At 42.1% G+C, this 25064-nt stretch overlaps 1 protein-coding gene across 1 annotated transcript in view; it reads right to left on the bottom strand.

The window, feature by feature from the left end:
- cntn3a.2 (contactin 3a, tandem duplicate 2) overlaps positions 1-25064 on the bottom strand; it is a 73190-nt gene that overhangs the window by 5935 nt on the left and 42191 nt on the right. Inside the window, exons 15-22 of the mRNA XM_055892357.1 lie at positions 22894-23052; positions 22063-22212; positions 17147-17217; positions 16022-16256; positions 11832-11941; positions 7045-7231; positions 6524-6636; positions 6072-6237 (exon numbers count right to left, since the gene is read on the bottom strand). Of these exons, the coding sequence (XP_055748332.1) occupies positions 6072-6237; positions 6524-6636; positions 7045-7231; positions 11832-11941; positions 16022-16256; positions 17147-17217; positions 22063-22212; positions 22894-23052 (1191 nt within the window). The remainder of the gene's footprint in view (positions 1-6071; positions 6238-6523; positions 6637-7044; positions 7232-11831; positions 11942-16021; positions 16257-17146; positions 17218-22062; positions 22213-22893; positions 23053-25064) is intronic.

Here is a 25064-nt window from a genome sequence, read left to right as displayed (position 1 = left end):
TCAAAGGACCTTAAATTGCATCTGAATGGCACACATACACAACCCATGTCTCAATTGTCTCAAGGCTTAAAAATACTTCTTTAGCCTGTCTCCTCCCCTTCATCTAAACTGATTGAATTGGTTTTACAGGTGACATCAATAAGGGATCATAGCTTTCACCTGGATTCAACTTGTCAGTCTATGTTCCTAATGTTTTGTACACTTAGTGTATATCAGTCAATTATGTCTAAAAATCGATGTTGCAACTGAGGATTCTAACTTTAACACACCTGCCAAATATCATAACTCCATATCAAATAGATCATGCAATTTGCTTTTGATGGATTTTTAAAAATGTTTAATGATGTTGACAACTGAACGTATTTTTTGCCAGAACCACTGGACCGACCGACACCAAATTTGGTAAATAGCTTCTATGGAGCCACGTCTTAAAACCCACGTCTTTATTTTCTAAGACTCTAGTTCAAACAACATGGCCGTTATAAGCCAATGATCTTGCGTTAATGTTTTTTCCTGTCCAACAGCGCCACCTTGGGCCAAACTGACCATACTCTAGAGCAGGGGTGTCAAAGTCAAATGGACGGAGGGCCAAATAAAAAATTTAGCTACAAGCCGAGGGCCGGACTGTTCGAATGTTCATTGAAAATTTTTTAAATGACGCATATAGTCTAGTGAACCTAATTGAACCTACTGAAAACCTAACAAATATATTCCAATATGATCAGATAAATAAAGCAATATTTTCTTATGGCTCTGTCAGTAATCTTTAATTTTCAACAGACACAAAAGACAAATTTCCTTTATATAAAAATCCCCATAACATGAACATTAAATGAAAGAAACCGGTATTCAAGGCACCATCAGTAGCCTATATTTTCTATTTTAGCAAAAGTGGGCTAAATTTACTTCAAAGAAAAAAACAATAATAGCAATTTTCTATCATCCACTCAACTGAAATATTTTTAAAATATAATTGGATTGAAATACAATAAAATAAAGTGCAAAAATCTATTAATCAAAAACAACACTTTGTTTAAGGAGAAGTAACATGCAGTGAAAACAAATATTAAACTTTAACTTTTAAACTTGAACTGAGTAAAAACTCTAAATATGTGATTGCACAGTAATGTTCACTTGTTTGAGGTTGAGGGTGATACTTGGTGGTGTCCCATCTTTTCCACAAGTTCATCAATGTTCGGGGTAAGGCTCTGAGCTGAGGAAATCCTCAGAATTGAGTGGAGGTGTTCAGCAGTAAGTCGACTTCTGTGTGATGTTTTGTTCAGGTTCATCAAAGAAAACAGTTGTTCACACAGGTATGTGCTGCCAAACATAGACAACGTTTGAGCAGCCTGGATGCGCAGCTGGGGCATTGTGTCGGGGAGGAAACGGGCGAACTCCGCAGCACCCACTGCCGCATATTTTGCCCTCAGTGCATCATTGCATTGGAGGTCAATCAACTCCATTTGGAGGTTTGGTGGTGAGCTTTCCACGTCAACAGCAAATGGGTTACCGAGCAGTTCCAACCTGCTTTTTTGTGCTTCAAAGTCAGCAAATCGGCGTCGAAAGTCAGCGGCAAGCATACCTATTTTATCAGCCAACTGTGCGCTCGGGAACGCACTGGTAGAGAGCTTCTCTTTCATGGTCTGGCAGCTGGGAAAGTGGCTCAAATTTTCTTTCCGCATCTGCGTCTCCCACAGAGTCAGTTTGGTTTTAAATGCCTTCACTGTACTGTACATATCAGAGATGACATGATCCCGACCCTGCAGCTGCAAGTTCATTGCATTCAGATGACTCGTAATGTCACACAGAAAAGCCATTTCACACAGAAACATTTCGTCTCGGAGTTGTGTTGTGTCTTTCCCTTTGCTGTCCAAGAACAGACAAATCTCCTCACGAAGCTCGAAACATCTTTGAAGCACCTTTCCCTGGCTTAGCCATCGCACCTCTGTGTGATAAGGCAAATCACCATGCTCCGTTTCTAACTCCGTCAGAAATGCCTTGAACTGGCGGTGATTCAAACCTTTGGCTCTGATAAAGTTAACTGTGCGCGTGATGATGCTCATTACATGCTCCATTTTCAAGGCTTTACCGCACAACGCTTCCTGGTGTATGATACAATGATAAGCTGTCAGCTCACCTGTCGCGTTTTCCTCTTGCATCTTTTCCCGTATCTTCGCCACCAGTCCGCTCCTGTGTCCACACATCGCAGGTGCTCCGTCGGTTGTCAAACCCACGAGTTTTTCCCAAGGCAGCTCCATCTCATTTACACATCTTGACACCTCTTCATACAAATCATGCCCCGTAGTTGTGCCATGCATAGGACGTAAAGCCAAAAACTCCTCTGTCACGCTTAGGCTGGAGTCCACTCCGCGGATGAAAATTGACAACTGGGCAATGTCAGAAATGTCGGTGCTCTCATCCACAGCCAAGGAATATGCAATGAAATCTTTTCCCTTTTTCACAAGCTGCTCTTTTAGATTGATGGACAACTGGTCTACTCTCTCGGCAATGGTGTTTCTGCTCAGACTCACATTTAAAAAGAGTTGCCTTTTTTCTGGGCAAACTTCGTCACAAACTTTAATCATGCAGTTTTTGATGAAATCCCCCTCCGTAAATGGCCGGGCTGATTTAGCGATCTCTTCTGCCAAAATAAAACTGGCCTTGACAGCAGCCTGGCCTTGTGATTTGGCTTTTTTGAACAGAGCCTGTCGAGATTTGAGGCCTCGTTTTAATTCCTCTGCCTTTTGTAGCCTTTGTTCCATGTCCATATTCTTGTTTTTGTCCGCGTGTTTCGTTTCATAATGTCGTCTCAGATTATACTCTTTCAGTACCGCCACACTTTCTCCACACAGAAGACACACAGGTTTTCCAGCTACCTCCGTGAACATATACTCCGACTCCCACCTTGTTTGAAACCCCCGGTTCTCGGTGTCCACCTTCCGTTTTGCCATTTTTGATGGGTATCTGAAAGTTAATTTTACTGTGATGCTGACGACTGCTGTGCCAATAAATATTGAAATGAAGCAGCCTACTGCTCGGTGCGTCACCGTTGCATTGTGGGAAATGTAGTATTGGTGCGTGTAAAAGATCTGCGGGCTGCCGGCTTGCTGCGGTCTGCGGGCCGGTTCTAATAATAAATCAAGATCATCCCAGGGGCCGTAAAAAACCTTCTCGCGGGCCGGATGTGGCCCGCGGGCCTTGACTCTGACATATGTGCTCTAGAGGCTAGCTAGGCTCACATCGCTGAGCATGTGTGCCAAAGTCAAACAGATCAATAGATATAAATATGTGCCTGTCGTAGAGCCACAGTGTTGTTAATCTGCATGTGCTTGCATATGTTGAGTCTTGACAGTGTTTGTTACAATGTATCAATATAAATATCCATGTCAGATTCATATGCATTTATGTGTCAGGTCACGCCCACTTTAATGTTTATTTGTCCATAGCTGCCATGTTGTTTGTGATACTAGTCGGAAAAATATTGTTTTCAGAGACCTTGGTCCATAGATGCTATATATCAAGTTTCATCCAGGTCTGCCCAGTCCTTCCGGTCTGCCCAGTGTTTTCCACAAAATTCTGAATGGAGGAATATCCATCATGGCGGACCTATGTACCTATGTATTTTCCGACTCTAGGTCAAACGGGGTGAGGGGCATTTTCAATTGTGTGTTATAGCGCCACCATCTGGCTAACTGGCATGGCATTGCATGAGAGGGTGTGGACTATAAGCCTTTACCATCATGCCAAGATGCACCCTCCTAGGCCTTACCATCTCACAGACATTTGCATGTTAATTTTCTGTGATGGAAGAACCGGTTTAAAAATAATGACAATAGGATTTCTCAATGATTTGCAGCTCGAACTACTAATAATGAACTTCAACAAAAACAATAAACAGTGCCGGCTCTAGCCTTTTGTGGGCCCAAAGCGAGCTTCGCTGCTTGAACCTCTAATTAGCATTTAAAGGAAAGGAAGAGGTCTCCTCCTGTAGTCTCCCAGGAAGGTAATATAGTATCCAGTGAGAAGGGAAGTGAAACTTAGTGACATAGATAGATTGTGCTGCATATTTTAGCAAAATATGAGCCTGCGGAGCCCAAAAGAGGGCAGTCACAGGAGGACAAACTGTCTTGGCTAGGTTATCAAGTTCCTAAATGACTTAATCTAGAGAACAACTGTTGAAAAACTGTTTTCATCTTGATGGAAATAGTGTTTCCAGTGCCATCTCAGCTGTAACTACCTGATGGTAATATAATGGCAATATGCGCTCACATAATATCGATATAACTAGTTTTGGATATAAGCTGAGACAAGACTCTTGGTCCCTCTGAACTGCTTCTCCTTTGTGAGCAGAACGTATTAAATCTACAAAAGACTCTGGTCAATCGCTTCTTTGATTCGACACCCACGGTCTACACATATTTCCAAGATCCATCCATTTCTAATAACCTGCCCCTGTCCCGATGGAGATTGAAACATCACAATATGTCACATTAAGTTTGTCCAAGGGCCTATCGTATTTTGTTAACATCTTCATTAACAAATACAATACCAGTCGGAAGTTTGGATACACCTACTCATTCAAGGATTTTTCTTTATTTTTACATTGTAGAATAATAGTGAAGACATCAAAACTATGAAATAACACATGGAATCATGTAGAAACCAAAAAAGTGTTAAACAAATCAAAATTCTTGCCTTGATGACAGCTTTGCATACTCTCAACCAGCTTCATGAGGAAGTCACCTGGAATGCATGTGCCTTGTTAAAAGTTACTTAATGCGTTTGAGCCAATCAGTTGTGTTGTGACCAGGTAGGATTGATATACAAAAGAAAGCCCTATTTGGTAAACGACCAAGTCCATATTATGGCAAGAACAGCTCAAATAAGCAAAGAGAAACGACAGTCCATAATTACTTTTAGCCATGAAGGTCAATCTGGAAAATTTCAAGAACTTTAAAAGTTTCTTCAAGTGCTGTCGCAAAAACCATCAAGCGCTATGATGAAACTGGCTCTCATGAGGACCGCCACAGGAAAGGAAGACCCAGAGAGTTACCTCTGCTGCAGAGGATAAATTCATTAGAGTTACCAGCATCAGAAATTGCAGCCCAAATAAATGCTTCACAGAGTTCAAGCAACAGACACATCTCAACATCAACTGTTCAGATGAGACTGCGTGAATCAGGCCTTCATAGTTGAATTGCTGCAAAGAAAGCACTACTAAAGGACACCAATAAGAAGAAGAGACTTGCTTGGGCCAAGAAACACGTGCAATGGACATTAGACTGGTCTGGTCTGATGATTCCAAATGTGGGATTTTTGATTCCAACCGCCATGTCTTCGTGAGACGCAGAGTAGGTGAACGGATGATCTCCGCATGTGTGGTTCCCACCGTGAAGCATGGAGGAGAAGGTGTGATGGTGCTTTGCTAGTGACACGCTCAGTGATTTATTTAGAATTCAAGGCACACTTATCCAGCATAGCTACCACAGCATTCTGCAGCGATACGCCATCCCATCTGGTTTGGGCTTAGTGGGACTATCATTTGTTTTTCAACAGGACAATGACCCAACACACCTCCAGGCTATGTAAGGGCTATTTGACCAAGAAGGAGAATGATGGAGGGCTACATCAGATAACCTGGCCTCCACAATCACCCGACTTCAACCCATTTGAGATGGCTTGGGATGAGTCGGACCGCAGAGGAAGGAAAAGCAGCCAACACGTGCTCATAGTATGTGGGAACTCCTTCAAGATTGTTAGAAAAGCATTCCAGCTGAAGCTGGTTGAAAGAATGCCAAGAGTGTGCAAAGCTGTCATCAAGGCAAAGGGTGGCTACTTTGAAGAATCTAAAATGTAAAATATATTTTGATTGGTTTAACACTTTTTTGGTTTCTACATGATTCCATATGTGTTATTTCAGTTTTGATGTCTTCACTATTATTCTACAATGGAGAAAATAGTACAAATAAAGAAAAACCCTTGAATGAGTAGGTGTTTCCAAACTTTTGACTGGTACTGTATATTTTCGCTGAACCCAGATCAGTTAATGCTTTACATTATGAGCAACTTACTTAGTTTGTGGATGCGGATGGGATCTGTGGCTGGGCCAAGCCCTCCCTCGCTCAGCGACCTTATGTGGATGACATAGTCTTCGTTGTCAACGAGGGTCAGCTCGGCTGTGGAATTGTTTGTCAAGAGCATGTTCTCTTCCTTATGTTTCAGACTCCTGTAAGACAGCTGAAGGGGGGGGGGAAATAGAAAACATGGAGTAGCATTCTTCATAATCAGCAAGTTGATTAGTGAAAAATTAGGATGGGATTTATCATTAGAAACTATACTGGGTGATGGACCAGACAACCACTCAAGGTATGTGATTCTTCCTGGACATGTATCAGAAATAACTAAAAGATGTACGTACAGCAGAAATATGTAGTACAGCAGATATTGATAAATATGTAGCTGGACTAATTTGCCATTACTAGTTTGGAAATAAGTGGGAAGTTTGAGGATAATATGAACTCACTTGGTAACCGGTGACCTCTGACTCTGTTTCCATGGCTACCACCGGCTCCCAGTATATAGTGATCTGGGAGCCAATCAAGGTCCACTCAACATTTAGAGGAGGTTGTCCGGGTGCTGTTGGACACAAGCAGCATTCTGTCGTTAAGTTTCTTTGTATGTTACCATAACAAGTCATGACCTCACCCAGTCATCATCACCAGTCATAGTGTCTCTATGGCCTGGCTCATTCTACTCTACACACTTTTCTCCTGACAGCTACCCACCATGCAGTTAAAATGTACCCTTTAAATTAGAGCCATTTCCCAACCACTGCCGTGACAAAAAGTAAACGTGCCGAAATACGTTAACGCCCTCCTCTGTCCTCCCCACTTGGCATTAATTAAAAAGAATGGTGAAAACTACACCTCTGTCCACTACACATGTGTCCAGTTTATTAATACATTTTCCCTTTTGCTGAGCAACTGATGGAATTCCCTCCATTGACCGTCTAGGTCAGTATTTTAGTGTGTTCAAGACACCTACGTGATTTCTTGGTGGTGGCGTTGATGGCGGGGAGGAAAGGGCCAGTACCAGCTGTGTTGAAAGCGCTGACTGTGAGAAAATACTGAGTGTTTCGCTCTAAGCCACTAACAGTGACTGAGGTTTGACTCCCGGGTACCCTCACTTTCCCCATCGTCTCTGGCTTGGTGTCATCCTCCCAGTACACCACCTGTTGAAATTGGAGGAAATGGGAGTTTATCTTTTCATCTATTACTTGAATAGGGACAGAAGTAAACACATTGACACACTGAATAAACAACCATCCGATGCTACAGACTTGTGGACATGTGGAGACATCTCAAACTGGGGATTTGGTTTATGCTAATATCTGAGATCTGGTTGGCTATACGCCTTTTACTCCCTGCCTCATTTTCATGAATCCCGAAGGGTGATACTTTAAGCAAGAACTTGGTAAAGATTAGGGTTAAGGTTAAGTTTAGGGCAGTGCTGCCAACTCCCAGGCATTGGGGGTGAGACACGCACATTTGACCCTCTTCACACGCCACACCTCTTATTTCTCATGCATTGAAAAAAGTACTGCTTTTATTTTCTATTTAATCCAGTGTATATTCAGTGCATTCACATTTCAACCGCGGCATCTCAACCTGGGAGATGCTTCAGCTTCCTACCACCGCATTGTGAACCCCGTCACAATGAGGCTTGTGATTGGTTTAGTAAGGGTCAGGTACAAATGGTGATTGGATACATGTTCGTAAAGAAACACCTCCCACGATTGTGGAAGACAGCCACGACAGACTGGACAGGCATCTTCGCTCTACGCTGAACAAAGTTTATGAACTCAATTGTCAAAGAGCAGCACAACAACTTGTAGCACTGTTTTGTACACATAATTATCAACAAATAAATTTGCTGTCACAACCTGCCCCTGTCGCAAAATGCTTCCTTTTGACAGTATGCGATAATATAGCCTACCATAGTGATTTAATTCACCACTTGCATTAGCCCAGATCCATAGGTCACATTATTCACATAATTTGTTCAGCAGGAATTTTGGAAGGGTGACCTGATTTTGTATTACTGTATCATGAATATTATTTTGCCCAGATTGTGAACCCAAATGTTTAACTGGCTCTAGTTGGGGGGGGGGGGGGGGGGGGGGGGGTCTTTCACAATAATGTATTTGGTCTAAGTCACTAGAACAATATCCATCCCCTACAATGGGCTAAATATGTGACCCGCTTCAGGAAACTAGGCGTATGTCGCAGGTGACTACTTCACAAGAGATCCATTTGAACATAAAGAATTTTTTTGTTGGCAGAATGCCTTCTGAACATGTGAACTTTCATGTGCCTTAATAACAAACTTGTATGCCATCTGTAAATACGAATACAATTATTCAATTACGAGCCTAGTTGGTTAAGCCACTTAAAAAGTCACCAACCTTCCCGCTAGCCATGATTGGCTGAGATAATGTGTGGGCTGAAAATGCTGAGAGATGAGTTTGAATTGGTCTGCCACGCTTCTGTCTTTTTGAAGGGCTCTCCAGTATTTGTACCAAAAGATTCAAAGGCCATTTCCTCAAACTTTCAAAGCAAAATTACTTTCCCATTGTTTCTCAACTGTATTGTATGATAAACCATTGTATGATACTCTAATTTTATCCAATGTAAAAAACATCTCAACTTTTGTTATATAAGACCGATTTGAGCCGGTCGGTCACATATAGATTAATTAATTGGTGTGCCTATCTTAGCAAGAACACTACTGTTATTCCCCATAGTTTTACTATTTCACTTCTTACCAATTTTGCTGGTGTAATTAAATGTGAAATCTGATATGCCAACTTGTCTTTGAATGGATCTTTTTTGTTTTTTTAACAATTCAATGAGGGCTATTCAATGAGGGCTATTCATTTGTGTACGCATTTATGGGCAGTGCTGAATATAGGCTACGTCATAAAATGAGAATAGGCTATATTGAAATGCCCCTTGAATCAAATATCCTGTTTTGACATTTTAGTACTGTGCACAAGCTGCTAGACAGATGTGGTAGGTATGAATGCAAAATATGTTGCCTATGTACAGAAAGATGATAGAAAGGTTTTGAAAATCAGCCTCAACCATCTGAAGATTGATATTCATTAGATCTTTTTGAATGTGGGGTAATTTGTAGAAATCAAATGTCACATGTTCAAATCCCCAGTATTTGGGAAACATAGATCAGGGGTGGCCAACCTTCTTGGGGAGCTTCCTCTATGCAGGAATTTCTACATTCCTAATTTAAAGGGATAGTTCACCAAATTAATTACATTTTAACTTGTTTATTTCTTATGGACAAGGAGAGACTGAAATCCATCCTATGGTTAGCCACGGCCACCAACCGTTAATGTTAGCATTTTCCACCAGTTGGCAGTCTCCAAATTTCATGTTCAAATAATCTTAATAACCTGTTGAGGACAGAGAGCGCTGTTTTCACTTTGGGGGAAAATCGTGCCCAATTTAAACGGCCTCGTACTCAATTTTTGCTCGTACAATATGCATATTATTATTACTATTGGATAGAAAACACTCTCTAGTTTCTAAAACCGTTTGAATTATATCTCTGAGTAAAACAGAACTCATTTTGCAACAAACTTCCTGAGCAAACTTCCTGACAGGAAGTGGAAAATCTGAAATCGATGCACTCTTCTAGGGGCTGCCTATTAAAGTCCTTGTTATTTATTAGTTTAGATGCACTTCATACGTCTTCCACTAGATGTCGACAAGCAGTGAGAGAAGAAATTGAGTGTGTAACTTGATCTGGACTCAAATTATAGCTCTTGGCATGACGTGTCACCAGTTTCCTGTTTTCTGGAGAGCGCGAGGAGGGACCTGGATTTGCCTTCTCATAAGCTGCCGTTATGGACGACTAATATCTCCGGCTTTGATTTTATTTGATACATGTGACAATATCATCGTAAAGTATGTTTTTTCAATATAGAGTTTTGCCGTGTTCCGTTCTCTTCCGTTTGTTGACATGGAGAGATTCGCGCCACTTGGCAAGCGTGCTTGCTAAATCGAGAGGGAAAAAGGCCGTTCTAAATCCAAACAACGATTGTTCTGGACAAAGGACCCCTTGTACAACATTCTGATGAAAGATCAGCAAAAGTAGGACCCATTTTATGATGCTATTTCATACATCTGTCGTACATGTGAACTAGTCGTTGGCGCCCAGCTTTTGGGTACTCTCTCGCTATACCTAAGCTGGATGTCGTAATGAAGTTATTTTTAGAATTCTAACACGGCGATTGCATTGAAAACTAGTGTATCTATCATTTCCTATACAACATGTATTTTTTAGTTATGTTTATGAATAGTCATTTGGTCAGAATATGTGTGTCAGAAAAAGTGTCAGAAAAATATCCGGACGTTGTGGGAAAAATATGCTAAGTTAGCACAATGTATAACAACTGATTTCAGCTCTAAATATGCACATTTTCGAACAAAACATACGTGTATGTATAACCTGATGTTATAGGACTGTCATCTGATGAAGCTTATCAAGGTTACTCAAAAATTATATATCTTTTGCTGGTTTGTCACGATCGCTAACTTTTACTACTGGGGAATGGCTTGTGTTTCTGGCTATTGTGGTAAGCTAATATAATGCTATATTGTGTTTTCGCTGTAAAACACTTAAGAAATCGGAAATATTGGCTGGAATCACAAGATGCCTGTCTTTCATTTGCTGTACACCATGTATTTTTCAGAAATGTTTTATTATGAGTATTTAGGTATTTGACGTTGGTGTCTGTAATTATAATGGCTGCTTTCGGTGCAATTTCTGATTGTAGCTGCAATGTAAACTATGATTTATACCTGAAATATGCAAATCTTTCGAACAAAACATAGATTTATTGAATAACATGTTATAAGACTGCCATCTGATGAAGTTGTTTGTTGGTTAGTTTGGTTGGTTCTTGGTTAGTTAGGTTGGCTTTGTGCATGCTACCTGAGCTGTGAAAAATGTCTGTCCTTTTTTGTATTTGGTGGTGAGCTAACATAAATATACGTGCTGTTTTCGCTGTAAAACATTTTAAAAATCGGACATGTTGGCTGGATTCACAAGATGTGTACCTTTCATTTGCTGTATTGGACTTGTTAATGTGTGAAAGTTAAATATTTCTAAAAAATATATTTTGAATTTCGCGCTCTGCCTTTTCAGTGGAATGTGGGAGGAGTTCCGCTGGCGGAACGCCAGAGTCAGACAGGTTTTAAAGTAACTTAAAACCAAGTCGTTGAGATTTGAGTGTGTATTCAATTTTAAATTAATCTTGATTTAAAAAAAATTGTATTCCACCCTGGTCATGGCCAAAGCTGTGTGAAAATATACAGAATTGCAGAAAATTTGCTTTTGGGTGGAGCATTCAGATTTATGATAGCTTGGAGTGAGATTTCCTATCTTCAAAAGTTGGCAGCCCTGGTTTAGGGTAAAGGTTCTGGAAAGTGGTTAAATGCTTGGCATGTTTCTGGCCCAAAAACACAGCCTGCGTCATGTGTTTGTGGTGTTGAGTACAGGTGGCAGGAAGTAAAAAAGCAGGTAGATCAGCATTTTGCTTTGTATTCTTTAAAAGGGCCAAAGTGCTCTCAGGATGCTGCTGTGAAGGCCTGTATAATTTGCCACACAAGTCATCCAATTAAATCAGCCGTTACCATGGGAACATGACGTTTTGAAGTTGAGGCTTTGAGGTACATTGTGGGTGACGACAGGCATTGTAATTGTGTTGCACAAACTCGCTGTTTCATTTACATTTAAAACAGGAAATATACCTCGTAGCCGAGAACTCTTTCAGGAGTAAAGGATAGAGCCTGCCAATTCACTTCAATTTCTGAGGCAGAAACACTTCTGGCCCAAACTCCCCCTGGCATACCACTCGGCTCTGAAAAGACACAACCCAGGAGAGTTTCACCCATTATTGAAAAACAACCAAGGCAAACGACTCTACAGACAAAGACAACCCCTTTCAAACAAACATTTATGATCCTTCAGTTTATTGCAGAGTCAAAACAATACTGTTAAAAACAATACTGTTGCAATGAGGTCTGTGCAGTAAGCTATAGGCTCAATACATTAAACAGCATACTGGCTTTGCAGGAATTTACCTGCCAATGCATTGTTGTTCGGGACATTCTTTTAAAATTAAATTTCAAAATTTGAGGTAGGCTATATGATCACGCTGGTAATATTTCCATTGTTGTATTACTTGTGAGGCACAGCTGAGTAGGCATACATTTAAATAATTTGCTTTTTATTTTACAGGGCTGATGGTGCCTGCATCTGATGGTCAGTCTCAGCGGAGGGAAAGAGCAGCAGACTGAGGGATGTCTCTCAACATCCCTTCGCTCTCCTTTTCCTCCCCTGACACTGACCAAAAAGGGACACCGTCTTCCAGCTGATGGCGAAACTCGAGTTGCACCGCATTATTTCTGCCTCATGCACAATTCCATGTTGTTACTCCTATGAACAGAGAAAGTGAAATATTCCTTGATATTAAAAAAGACCCAAGCCGCTAATAATAACAACAACGCAAGGCTATATACACTTTCCTACTCATTCATTACTGCCGCAGTGCTTGTTGTAGCGCTGAGTGGAAATAGGAAGAACGCGCATTTTATGGGTTAAAAAAGTGTTGAATGCAAAGTGTTGACAGTGCTGAGTAAGAACTTAAACATTAACTCACTCAAAAACAGTAGTTCTTTGATGTATTCATTGACAGTCTCTCTCATGGTTTTAAACGTTAGGAACCTTACAGTATCAATTTTGCCGTAGTTTTCTTTTATGCCTGCTAGGTAACTGCAGACTCGGTCACCTGAGCAATCTGATTGGCCAGCGGTGGCATAATGCACTTGATTTCCTCTCCAGGCCTACCTTCAGACACATGAATTGGCAACAGTTTACCTACACGGCGCGCAGGGCAGCTGAATTGGCTGCACCTACCACCAACAGCCCGAGACAAGAACAAAAAAGAACACAAGGCTTTATCGTTGGGTTTTCTACAGAAATGTTTGGTGATTGACTAGAAATGCCTTGGAGATCGACAAGTCGATAGCAATCGACCGGTTGGTGACCACTGGTTTATTGTAAACTCAGCAAAAAAAGAAACGTCCTCTCACTGTCAACTGCGTTTATTTTCAGCAAACTTATCATGAGTAAATATTTGTATGAACATAACAAGATTCAACAACTGAGACATAAACTGAACAAGTTCCACAGTCATGTGACAAACAGAAATGAAATAATGTGTCCCTGAACAAAGAGGGGGGGGGGGTCAAAATCAAAAGTAGCAGTCAGTATCTGGTGTGGCCATCAGCTGCATTAAGTACTGCAGTGCATCTCCTCCTCATGGACTGCACCAGATTTGCCAGTTCTTGCTGTGAGATGTTACCCCACTCTTCCACCAAGGCACCTGCAAGTTCCCGGACATTTCTGGGGGGAATGGCCCTAGCCCTCACCCTCCGATCCAACAGGTCCCAGACGTGCTCAATGGGATTGAGATCATGGCTCTTCGCTGGCCATGGCAGAACACTGACATTCTTGTCTTGCAGGAAATCATGCACAGAACGAGCAGTATGGCTGTTGGCATTGTCATGCTGGAGTGTCATGTTAGGATGAGCCTGCAGGAAGGGTACCACATGAGGGAGGAGGATGTCTTCCCTGTAACGCACAGCGTTGAGATTGCCTGCAATGACAACAAGCTCAGTCTGATGATGCTGTGACACACCGGACCCTCCACCTCCAAATTGATCCCGCTCCAGAGTACAGGCCTTGGTGTAACGCTCATTCCTTCGTCGATAAAGGCGAATCTGACCATCACCCCTGGTGAGACAAAACCGCGACTCGTCAGTGAAGAGCACTTTTTGCCAATCCTGTCTGGTCCAGCGACGGTGGGTATGTGCCTATAGGCGACGTTGTTGCCGGTGATGTCTGGTGAGGACCTGCCTTACAAACGGCCTACAAGCCCTCAGTCCAGCCTCTCTCAGCCTATTGCGGACAGTCTGAGCACTGATGGAGGGATTGTGCATACCTGGTGTAACTCGGGCAGTTGTTGTTGCCATCATGTACCTGTCCCGCAGGTGTCATGTTTGGATGTACCGATCCTGTGCAGATGTTGTTACATGTGGTCTGCCACTGTGAGGACGATCAGCTGTCCGTCCCATCTCCCTGTAGCGCTGTCTTAGGCGTCTCACAGTACGGACATTGCAATTTATTGCCCTGGCCACATCTGCAGTCCTCATGCCTCCTTGCAGCATGCCTAAGGCACGTTCACGCAGATGAGCAGGGACCCTGGGCATCTTTCTTTTGGTGTTTTTCAGAGTCAGTAGAAAGGTCTCTTTAGTGTCCTAAGTTTTCATAACTGTGACCTTAATTGCCTACCGTCTGTAAGCTGAAGGTGTCTTAACGACCGTTCTACAGGTGCATGTTCATTAATTGTTTATAGTTTATTGAACAAGCATTGGAAACAGTGTTTAAACCCTTTACAATGAAGATCTGTAAAGTTATTTGGATTTTTCCGAATTATCTTTGAAAGACAGGGTCCTGAAAAAGGGACGTTTAATTTTTTGCTGAGTATATTAACTTTGGTACTTTATTTAAAGTAACTGTCCAGTGAAAATCTCACTTTTAAAAGTTGATATTCTGTTAATTCATACCCAAACAATGTTGTTGACATTATATGACTCATCCTATACTTGTATTTTTGGCCAAAGCATAAATTGTATTAAAAAAACACTTCACAAATCCCACTTCAAACTTGTATCTCAAACAGACCTTTAAAAAAATGTTTGCTATTTCCTCGTAAATGATGATGTAATCTTCCTGAAGAGGATGAGCTGGCCAATCAGCTGTCTACTCAACTTCATATTTTTTATGACTGGTATATTCCCACACCCTTCCAACACAGAAAAACTGCTTTTTAACCTACTTAATCCCCATTTTGTTGGATGGAAAACTATTTCACTCATATTTAAAATAATTATACAATTATATATACATATATTTCATAGACATTTGAAACACTGGACAGTTACTTTAAGATAGTCCCCTATAGATGGTTTATAGATATTCAACAAACTAAACTAGCTATCCACTAACCCTAACACTAGCTCTAATTCTTGCATGTTGTTGTATTTCAATCAACAGAGTTGCAGTTGATAGTTTGTTGATATTTTGAGCATTTGTAGACCATGTTTAGGGGACTATCCAAATAAAGTGGGGTACGCTTTGTTTTGATTGATTTATAGTTACATTTGAGTATATTATCATAATGTGCACCTCCCTAACACAACAATACATTCTTTCAATATGTGAACTGGGGTTGTGTCTGAAATAGCTCACTATGGCTCAGGTCAAAAGTAGTGCACTATATAGGGAATTAGAGTGCCATTTTGGACACACAGTACAACAGTCTGTCACACCCTGGTCAGTTTCACCTGTCCTCGTTATTGTCTCCACCCCCTCCAGGTGTCGCTTGTTTCCCCCAGTGTATTTATCCCTGTGTTTCCTGTCTCTCTGTGCCAGTTCGTCTTGTACGTTTCCAAGTCAACCAGTGTTTTTCCCGTTCTCCTCCTTTTTGCATTCTCCTTTTTCTCATCCTCCTGGTTTTGACCCTTGCCCGTTTCTGGACTTTGTACCTGCCTGCCTGACCATTCTGCCTGCCTTGACAACAAGCCTGTCTGCCACTTTGTACCTCCTGGACTCTGATCTGGTTTTGACCTTTTTGCCTGTCCACGACCATTCTCTTGCCTACCCTATTTGATTATAATAATCATTGTAAGACTCCAACCATCTGGCCTCCTATGTGTGCATTTGGGTCTCGCCTTGTGCTTTAATACAGTCAAACAGTCAGGGTACATGGAATAAATCCTATCATACCCTTTCAAATGAGTGGTTGTGGAAACCAATGAAGCAAGGAAAGGACATTTTTTTGGAACTGTTGGAGTATACATGGTTTATCTCTCACCTTCCTCTGCAGAGTAGATGGTGACCACGGGACTGAACGGGCCCTGCCCTTTGCTGTTATAGGCTCCCACCTTCACGTGGAAGGGTGAGAAGGGAGCGATGCTGTCGTTCCGGTACACATAGCGGGATGCCCCTGGAGCAGAGGTGGCGACGTGGGTCCAGGTCAACTCACCGAGGCCACGGAACGCGATAATGTAACCGAAGCTCTCACCGTTCTGCAGTTCCTCGGGAACAGGCTGGGAGTGAAACACAACTATAGTGATATTAAAACACATACAAAACACACATTCAGAGAGTCATCACGCCAGACACCAACACATCCAATCTCACAACCATGACCTGCAAATTTGTTTTCTTTCTACCTGACTATAATTGAAATGAGCAAGAAAAGCAGATATTAAAACTATTGGGAGCATTATATATTTCCCTGCAGCCTTTTTAATGGAACATTATTCCCACAGTTATTGAAATTAAATATTTTCAATAATAACACATTAGGTGAAGAGTAGAATTCTTAATGTATTTAGCTTATATTATCATTACATTATTTGTTTGGCACTTATGATGCCTAAACATTTGTTCTGATGTAACTTTGCAGTACTGCAGTTTTGCAGCAGTGTGGGATTTCCAAGGTTCTGATTTGATTGAATTGTACCCTTTTAACCATTCAAAGTATCATTAATTGAAAACAATTCATCTGTCAGGTGGCATGTTCTGCTTTTGTTTGCCAAGGGCTTATACGGGCGCCTCAACTAAGGAATTACAACCGCTGCTCCGGAGCCACATTTCAACAGCTCTGGATTTACAACACCCACAAGCCAACTAACTGATTTAATGCAAAATAATAAGCGCCTTATTCAATGATATACAAGTAAGGACAACAGTTTGCCTTTACAGGGGCGGCAGGTAGCCTCGTGGTTAGAGTGTTGGACTAGTAACTGAAAGGTTGCAAGATCAAATCCCTGAGCTGACAAGGTAAAAATCTGTCGTTCTGCCCCTGAACAAGGCAGTTAACCCACTGTTCCTAGTCCGTCATGAAAATAAGAATTTGTTCTTAACTGACTTGCCTAATTAAATAACAGTAAAATAAATAAATTAGAGGAGACTGGAACAAAAGATGACTTACCTCCCATGTAACAACCAACTCTGATCTGCTGCCGCCCCCTCCTCCAACATCAGTGGGTGCAGCATCAGGAACTACACAACAGAGACCATGTTTATGACAACACTAGTCTGGCACATGGGCACATGTCTTTTGTTTCAGATAGCTTGAGACATTTGTATTGACACAGCTATTTGAAGCAGATCTGGGTTCAAATAGTCTTTGTTTTGCTTTATACTTTGAACATTTGATTGAGTCTGTCTGGAGTTCCAGATGGTTGGGGTTTGTAGTTTTGGGACTTCCAATTCCATTGGTTCCACTGTGCCAGGCAAGTTCGTTTAAACACGGCTTAAGAATATTTTATATAAACAAATACTGTTTGAGCCCGGGCCCGATTGGAGGAGGTTTGTATCCAACAGCTGGGTCATTCCACCAGTTGAGTGCCTTTTGGGTAGTGTAATTTGCAAAAAAAAACTATTTCACCTATGACATTCTGTTATAGAAAATTGTATAAACTAATAAAGAAAAATTAATAAAGTAAGTGCCAATTAACAGGGTTGACGTAACAGGGTTTAATTTAATCTTAAATTAGCCAGAACTCTTGTGACATGGAGAATGGAAGCTTGCTGTGTGCAACAGGGAGGGGCAATTGAATGCAAGCTTCACAAAAAAATGTAATTACTAAAACATTTCTAGCCTATCTATCTATAGGAAACAGGGTTGACGTGTTATTGTCATCCGTCTCAGTTTTCCACCACAAAACACCAGTAGATCCAACTCACCTGCTTTTACACTCTGATTTGACTACTAGATGTTCAAAGTTTTTTTTGTTTTTGGGGGGAATAATATCACCATATTAAAACGAGAGTTCAGTTCACTTAACAGCGTTGACCTTAAAATGAGGGACAAAGCTAAATTAATCACGTGAAATAAATAATAATCTTCAGAAATTACGTTGAAACTCTTCTAGAAGTCAGAAAAACATGAGGGACATGTCAAAATGCAGATTTTTTGGCACTTTAACAAGTCTTTATTCATATTGAAAATCTGATTTATAAATTTTTCCATGTGGTCTATATTAAAGGATGAGTAAGTTATTTCAGAAGCTAGTAGACTCATTACTTACAAACAACAGCTGCAAATCCCAATAAAACTACACCACATTTTGAAGTTCACTTGCTTTGTATAATAACACTATCATGACTCTAGCAAAGATGTTTAGTGGGTCAGAGTTCAGAATTTTTTAAATCTCAAACTTTTGCCATCAAGTTTCTCACGCTGGCTATAGCCGGGTGAGGGGCAGGCCTGCCCGGGCAAGTCCAGGAGGGTTGCCGAGCAACCTGCTCCTCGGAAAAGATCAACATCTGCATGGTTTACATTAGTTACCACAAAATGTAATAATTTAATGTTAGAGTTAGGCAAAAGTTACCAGTGTGGTTAAGGTTAGCGCTAAGGTTAGGGCTAGATTTAAGAAAATAAATTGTAGAAATAGGGGGGGTTCATGACTTGTGGCAACTAGTGGCGTAGTCCATGCTATCCGGGATCCTTGGGACGTCTCTGCATAGCGCGACTGTCACGTTCTGACCATAGTTCTTTTGTGTTTTCTTTGTTTTAGTGTTGGTCAGGACGTGAGCTGAGTGGGCATTCTATGTTGTGTGTCTAGTTTTCCCATTTCTATGTTTGGCCTGATATGGTTCTCAATCAGAGGCAGGTGTTAGTCATTGTCTCTGATTGGGAACCATATTTAGGTAGCCTGTTTTGTGTTGGGTTTTGTGGGTGGTTGTCTTCATGTCTTCGTGTGTCTGCACCAGACAGAACTGTTTCGTTTTTTTCACATTTGTTGTTTTTGGAACCAATAACCTCCATTTGGAATCATCCGACCAAAGGACAGATTTCCACCAGTCTATCATCAGTCTACACACAATACCCTATAATGAATGACAAAGTATTCAGACACTTTGCTATGAGACTCGAAATTGAGCTCAGGTGCATCCTTTTTCCATTGATCATCCTTGAGATGTTTCTACAACTTCAATGGTGTCCACCTGTAGTAAATTCAATTGATTGGACATGATTTGGAAAGGCACACACCTGTCTATATAAGATCCCACAGTTGACAGTGCATGTCAGAGCAAAAAACAAGCCATGAGGCCGAAGGAATTGTCCGTACAGCTCCGAGACAGGATTGTGTCGTGGCACAGATCTGGGGAAGGGTACCAAAAAATGTCTGCGTCATTGACGGTCCCCAAGAACACAGTGGCCTCCATCATTCTTAAATGGAAGACGTTTGGAACCACCAAGACTCTTCCTAGAGCTGGCCGCCTGGCCAAACTGAGCAATCGGGGGAGAAGGGCCTTGGTCAGGGAGGTGGTCACTATGACAGATGGAAGAATTTTCCAGAAGGACAAACATCTCTGCAGCACTCCACCAATCAGGCTTTTATGGTACAGTGGCCAGACGGAAGCCACTCCTCAGTTAAAGGCAAATGACAGCCCGCTTGGAGTTTGCCAAAAGGCACCTAAAGGACTCTCAGACCATGAAAAACAAGATTCTCTGGTCTGATGAAACCAAGAAACCAATAAATCTTTGGTCTGAATGCCAAGCGTCATGTCTGGAGGAAACCTGGCACCATATCTATGGTGAAGCAGGGTGGTGGCAGAATAATGCTATGGGGATGTTTTTCAGCGGCTGGAACTGGGAGACTAGTCAGGATCGAGGGAAAGATGAATGGAGAAAAGTACGAAGAGTGCTCAGGCTGGAGAGGGTCACCTTCCAACAGGACAACGAACCGAAGCACACAGCCAAGACAATGCAGGAGTGGCTTCGTGACAAGTCTCTGAATGTCCTTGAGTGGCCGAGCCAGAGCCCGGACTTGAACCTGATCGAAAATCTCTGGAGAGTCTTAAAAATAGCTGTGCAGCAATGCTCACCCATCCAACTTAACCAAGCTTGAGAAGATCTGCAGAGAAGAATGGGAGAAACTCTCCAAATACAAGTGTGCCAAGCTTGTAGCTTCATACTCAAGAAGACTCAAGGCTGTAATCGAGTAAAGGGACTGAATACTTATGTAAACTGTCACTAAGCCAGCAGCATACCACCCTGCATACCACTGCTGGCTTGCTTCTGAAGCTAAGCAGGGTTGGTCCTGGTCAGTCCCTGGATGGGAGACCAGATGCTGCTGGAAGTGGTGTTGGAGGGCCAGTAGGAGGCACTCTTTCCTCTGGTCTAAAAAAAAAATATCCCAATGCCCCAGGGCAGTGATTGTGGACACTGTCCTGTATAGGGTGCCGTCTTTCGGATGGGACGTTAAACGGGTGTCCTGACTCTCTGAGGTCATTAAAGATCCCATGGCACTTATCGTAAGAGTAGGGGTGTTAACCCTGGTGTCCTGGCTAAATTCCCAATCTGGCCCTCAAACCATCATGGTCACCTAATAATCCCCAGTTTACAATTGGCTCATTCATCCCCCTCCTCTCCCCTGTAACTATTCCCCAGGTCGTTGCTGCAAGTGAGAACGTGTTCTCAGTCAACTTACCTGGTAAAATAACGGTAAAATAAATAAATAAATAAATAAAATGTGATAGTTCAGTTTTTTCTTTGTCATTATGGGATATTGTGTGTAGATTGATGAGAAAAAAAATGTGGAAAAAGTCAAGGAGTCTAAATACTTTCCGAATGCACTGTATTTAATTTCTTAGTAGAATTGTGACCACAGACCTTCCAAAAATACTTAATGGGATTTTTTCCACCCTGCTCCATTGTTTTCAATGTAATTCCATTTCAAATCTGTCTTCCAGTGCGGCTTTACTTCCGGGATTTTATGACGCATCTGACTGTTCCCTCTCTTTACATTACTTGGTACCAAGGCCCCAGGGTTCCAGTCTAGAAGCACGCTTTTCACTGTACCCAGAGGACACTTTCGGTATTGCAGTTTTTCTGAAGTCAAGTCCAAAATTAACATTCTCATAGATGGGGGAAAGGGGGGTACCTAGTCAGTTGTCCAACTGAATGTATTCAACTGAAATGTTGTCTTCCGCATTTAACCCAACCCCTCTGAATCAGAAAGGTGCGGGGGGGGGGGCTTTAGCAACATCCACGGCGTCCGGGGAACAATGGGTTAACTACCTTGCTCAGGAGCAGAACAACAGATTTTTACCTTGTCCCCTCAGGATTTGATCCAGCTACCTTCCAGTCACTGGCCCAACGCTCTAACCACTAGGCTATCTGCCACAGCTCCCATAGAGAAGTCAAATGAGAAAATTGCAAATAATACACTTTCCAAAAACATCCATTAAATTATTAAACTAAATTGTCTTACAGGCTGATTTTTTCCATCACTCACAGCTGAAGATATTAACATTTTATATGAATTTACTCTGTCAAATTTCTGGATGACCTGATGATGTTGTCACTTCTCGCGCTGCTCCAGTGCGCATTAAGTGCTCATGCGCAGGCGTAATCAGCTCTCTAAAATCGAATCTGGACAACCGCGAAACAGTGCATGCAAACATGAGTAGATTACATTGAAAACAATGGTCGTCCGTCTTGAACGCGGCCTCTAGTTCATATATAGCTCAGTGGCTTGGACCGAATAGCTAGCATGACAGCTAAAATGAAAAAAATCTAATAGCGAGCAGTATCTAACAAAATATCTACATTATGGCATTCACTTATCATAAACTATTTACATATAATAGAAATGTGGGTACAATGTGAGGACAAAAATCGAACTTACTCAACCTTTTAAAGGGCACTTCCATTTAATATAACAGGATTTTAAAATTCAATATGGTGCACAATTTATACTTAAAACCAAAAGAGATGCAAAAGGCACTCTATTCGTGGAATGAACCAGCTACTTGTCATGAAAAGTTTATGAAGCGTTTTATGAAGCATTTTATGAAGCGTCTTATGGAGTGGAATTTGTGTGAACAACTCACCTGCATCCTCTGTCCGTGTCTGGAGGGAGGTGGGACTGGGCTCGCCCACTCCCACACTGTTCTTTGCCACAACTCGAAACTCGTACTCCACCCAGGCATTGAGATCCACCACTGTGGCTGTCAGTGTGTTGCCATCAATTACCTCAGGAACTAGGGACAGAGGGAAATAAGGCTAAGATCAGGCATCCCATCAACGTAGATAAACCATAATTTCAATCGAATAGTCCGTTATGGTAAAATAAATAAGGATAGGGCATCTACATGATCTGTTGTTGTGGTTCAACATTAAATATTCTTTCACATGTTCATTATCACATTTTTTATTTTATTTAACCTTTATTTAACCAGGCAAGTCAGTTAAGAACAGATTCTTATTTATAATGACAGCCTACCCCGGCCAAACCTGTACGAAGCTGGGCCAATTGTGCGCAGCCCTATGGGACTCCCAATCACGGCTGGTTGTGATACAGCCTGGATTCTACCAGGGTCTGTAGTGATGCTTATAGCACCGAGATACAGTGCCTTAGACCGCTGCATCACTCGGGAGCCCAAATGCAGGGATGGAACGTATGGATATTGGGCACTGGCCAGCCGGCCAAGAAGACTGCAAATTTTACTAGCCCGGGTCCAAAATCTGTGCCAAGCCATATTTGAAAAGACAGAATTTCACTAGCCGGCAGGCTAGTTGGGCACATTTTCTGCTATCCCAGTCTGAAAAGAACTAGCCACGGACTAGCGGGCTAGCTTAATTTCCATACCTGATGAAATGTATGACCTATCAATTAAATCTTTACAGATAAACAAAGAGGTTAGATCAATGTGCAGGCCTACCTGTGTCCACCCTCTGCCAGCCCACAGTGAAGGGGGTCCTGGTCTGGATGAGGTAGCTGGTGATGGGGCTGCCGTTATCCCTGCCGCGGCTCCATGAGAGCTGGGCTGTGCTGTCCGTCACCTCCTCCACTGCGACTGTGTCTGGAGGGCCAGGGGGGCCTGACTCGATCGCAAAATAAGCAGAGTTAGAGTCCCCCCTACTGTACACGCACATGCAGGCACGTACACACATACACACACACCCCTCTTTATTATCTGCTGCTGCAACAGCTCCTTAATTCAGCTGCCATCCACACTGAGCCAATCTCAAATGACTCCCTATTCCCTATACAGTGCTACTATATGCGCGCAAGACTGTCGGTCACTTTGGATAAAACTGTCCCTGAGCGGTTTCCTTCCTCTCCGGCAACTGAGTTATGAAAGATGCCTGTATCTTTGTAGTGACTGGGTGTATTGACACACCATAAAAGTGTAATTAATAACTTCATCATGCTCAAAGGGATATATATAAATATTTTTACCCATCTACCAATCGGTACACTTCATTGCGAGGCATTGGAGGACCTCCCTGGTTTTTGTAGTTGAATCTGTCACGACGTGGCGCCTTTTGGGTGTAGATCGTGGCTCCCCCTCTCTCATTCTCTCTCCCAAATCAGGTTTTACAATGGTCAAAAATACCTGGTAGAAACTGCCATGCAGTATTGAGGGAGAGAGTCTATGGAGAACAGAGCTTCTCTTGCCGAAACTCATAATCCCCAAAATGGGAGAATTAAACAATATTTCTATTTTTGAGAATGTGGGAATGGTCCGTGGACACTTAAGGGACAGTCATGTTGAGTGTGTTTCATTTGGAGATATCATGAAGGACAGGAAACACACATAACTGTATCTCTTAAAGTAGACATTTCCCAACTGTCAGGTTTACTTCTGAATGTTGCATAAGATGAATGAATAATAGGGGTGAAACGGTACGTGTATTTGTATTGAACCGTTCGGTACAGGGTCCAGGATGCACGGTTCGGTACGTACTGCGAACCTAACAATACATTAATCATTTATTCCAGCTAGGAAGATATATACAGTGGGGAGAACAAGTATTTGATACACTGCCAATTTTGCAGGTTTTCCTACTTTCAAAGCATGTAGAGGGCTGTAATTTTTATATACAGTGGGGCAATAAAATGCAAATGAATTACTTAAAAATCATACAATGTGTTTTTCTGGATTTTTGTTTTAGATTCCGTCTCTCACAGTTGGAGGGTACCTATGATAAAAAGTACAGACCTCTACATGTTTTGTAAGTAGGAAAACCTGCAAAATTGGCAGTGTATCAAATACTTGTTCTCCCCACTGTATATATACACTGCTCAAAAAAATAAAGGGAACACTTAAACAACACATTGTAACTCCAAGTCAATCACACTTCTGTGAAATCAAACTGTCCACTTAGGAAGCAACACTGATTGACAATAAATTTCACATGCTGTTGTGCAAACGGAATAGACAAAAGGTGGAAATTATAGGCAATTAGCAAGACACCCCCAATAAAGGAATGGTTCTGCAGGTGGTGACCACAGACCACTTCTCAGTACCTATGCTTCCTGGCTGATGTTTTGGTCACTTTTGAATGCTGGCGGTACTTTCACTCTAGTGGTAGCATGAGACAGAGTCTACAACCCACACAAGTGGCTCAGGTAGTGCAGTTCATCCAGGATGGCACATCAATGCGAGCTGTGGCAAAAAGGTTTGCTGTGTCTGTCAGCGTAGTGTCCAGAGCATGGAGGCGCTACCAGGAGACAGGCCAGTACATCAGGAGACGTGGAGGAGGCCGTAGGAGGGCAACAACCCAGCAGCAGGACCGCTACCTCCGCCTTTGTGCAAGGAGGTGCACTGCCAGAGCCCTGCAAAATGACCTCCAGCAGGCCACTGAAAACAATGATCCTGAAATCAATGGTGGCATCTGATGAAGATGAACCCACAGTAAGGGATGTCAAGACTGCTGTCAGAGTTAACCTGGAGCCTAGATATGCTGACCCTGGTGTCCAAGATTTCTTACACAAGAGCACCGCTTTGGACCCCCGGTTCAAGTCCCTGCTGCACTTAGATGCTGCTGCTCGTCTGAGAGTCTACAATGAACTCACAGCAGAGATTGTGACCAATATACAACAGGT

The sequence above is a fragment of the Salvelinus fontinalis genome, chromosome 31, assembly GCF_029448725.1.
Source record: "Salvelinus fontinalis isolate EN_2023a chromosome 31, ASM2944872v1, whole genome shotgun sequence".
Lineage (NCBI taxonomy): Eukaryota > Metazoa > Chordata > Actinopteri > Salmoniformes > Salmonidae > Salvelinus > Salvelinus fontinalis.
The sequence above is the reverse complement of the archived record's forward strand: the minus strand, read 5'-3'. Positions and strand labels throughout refer to the sequence as shown.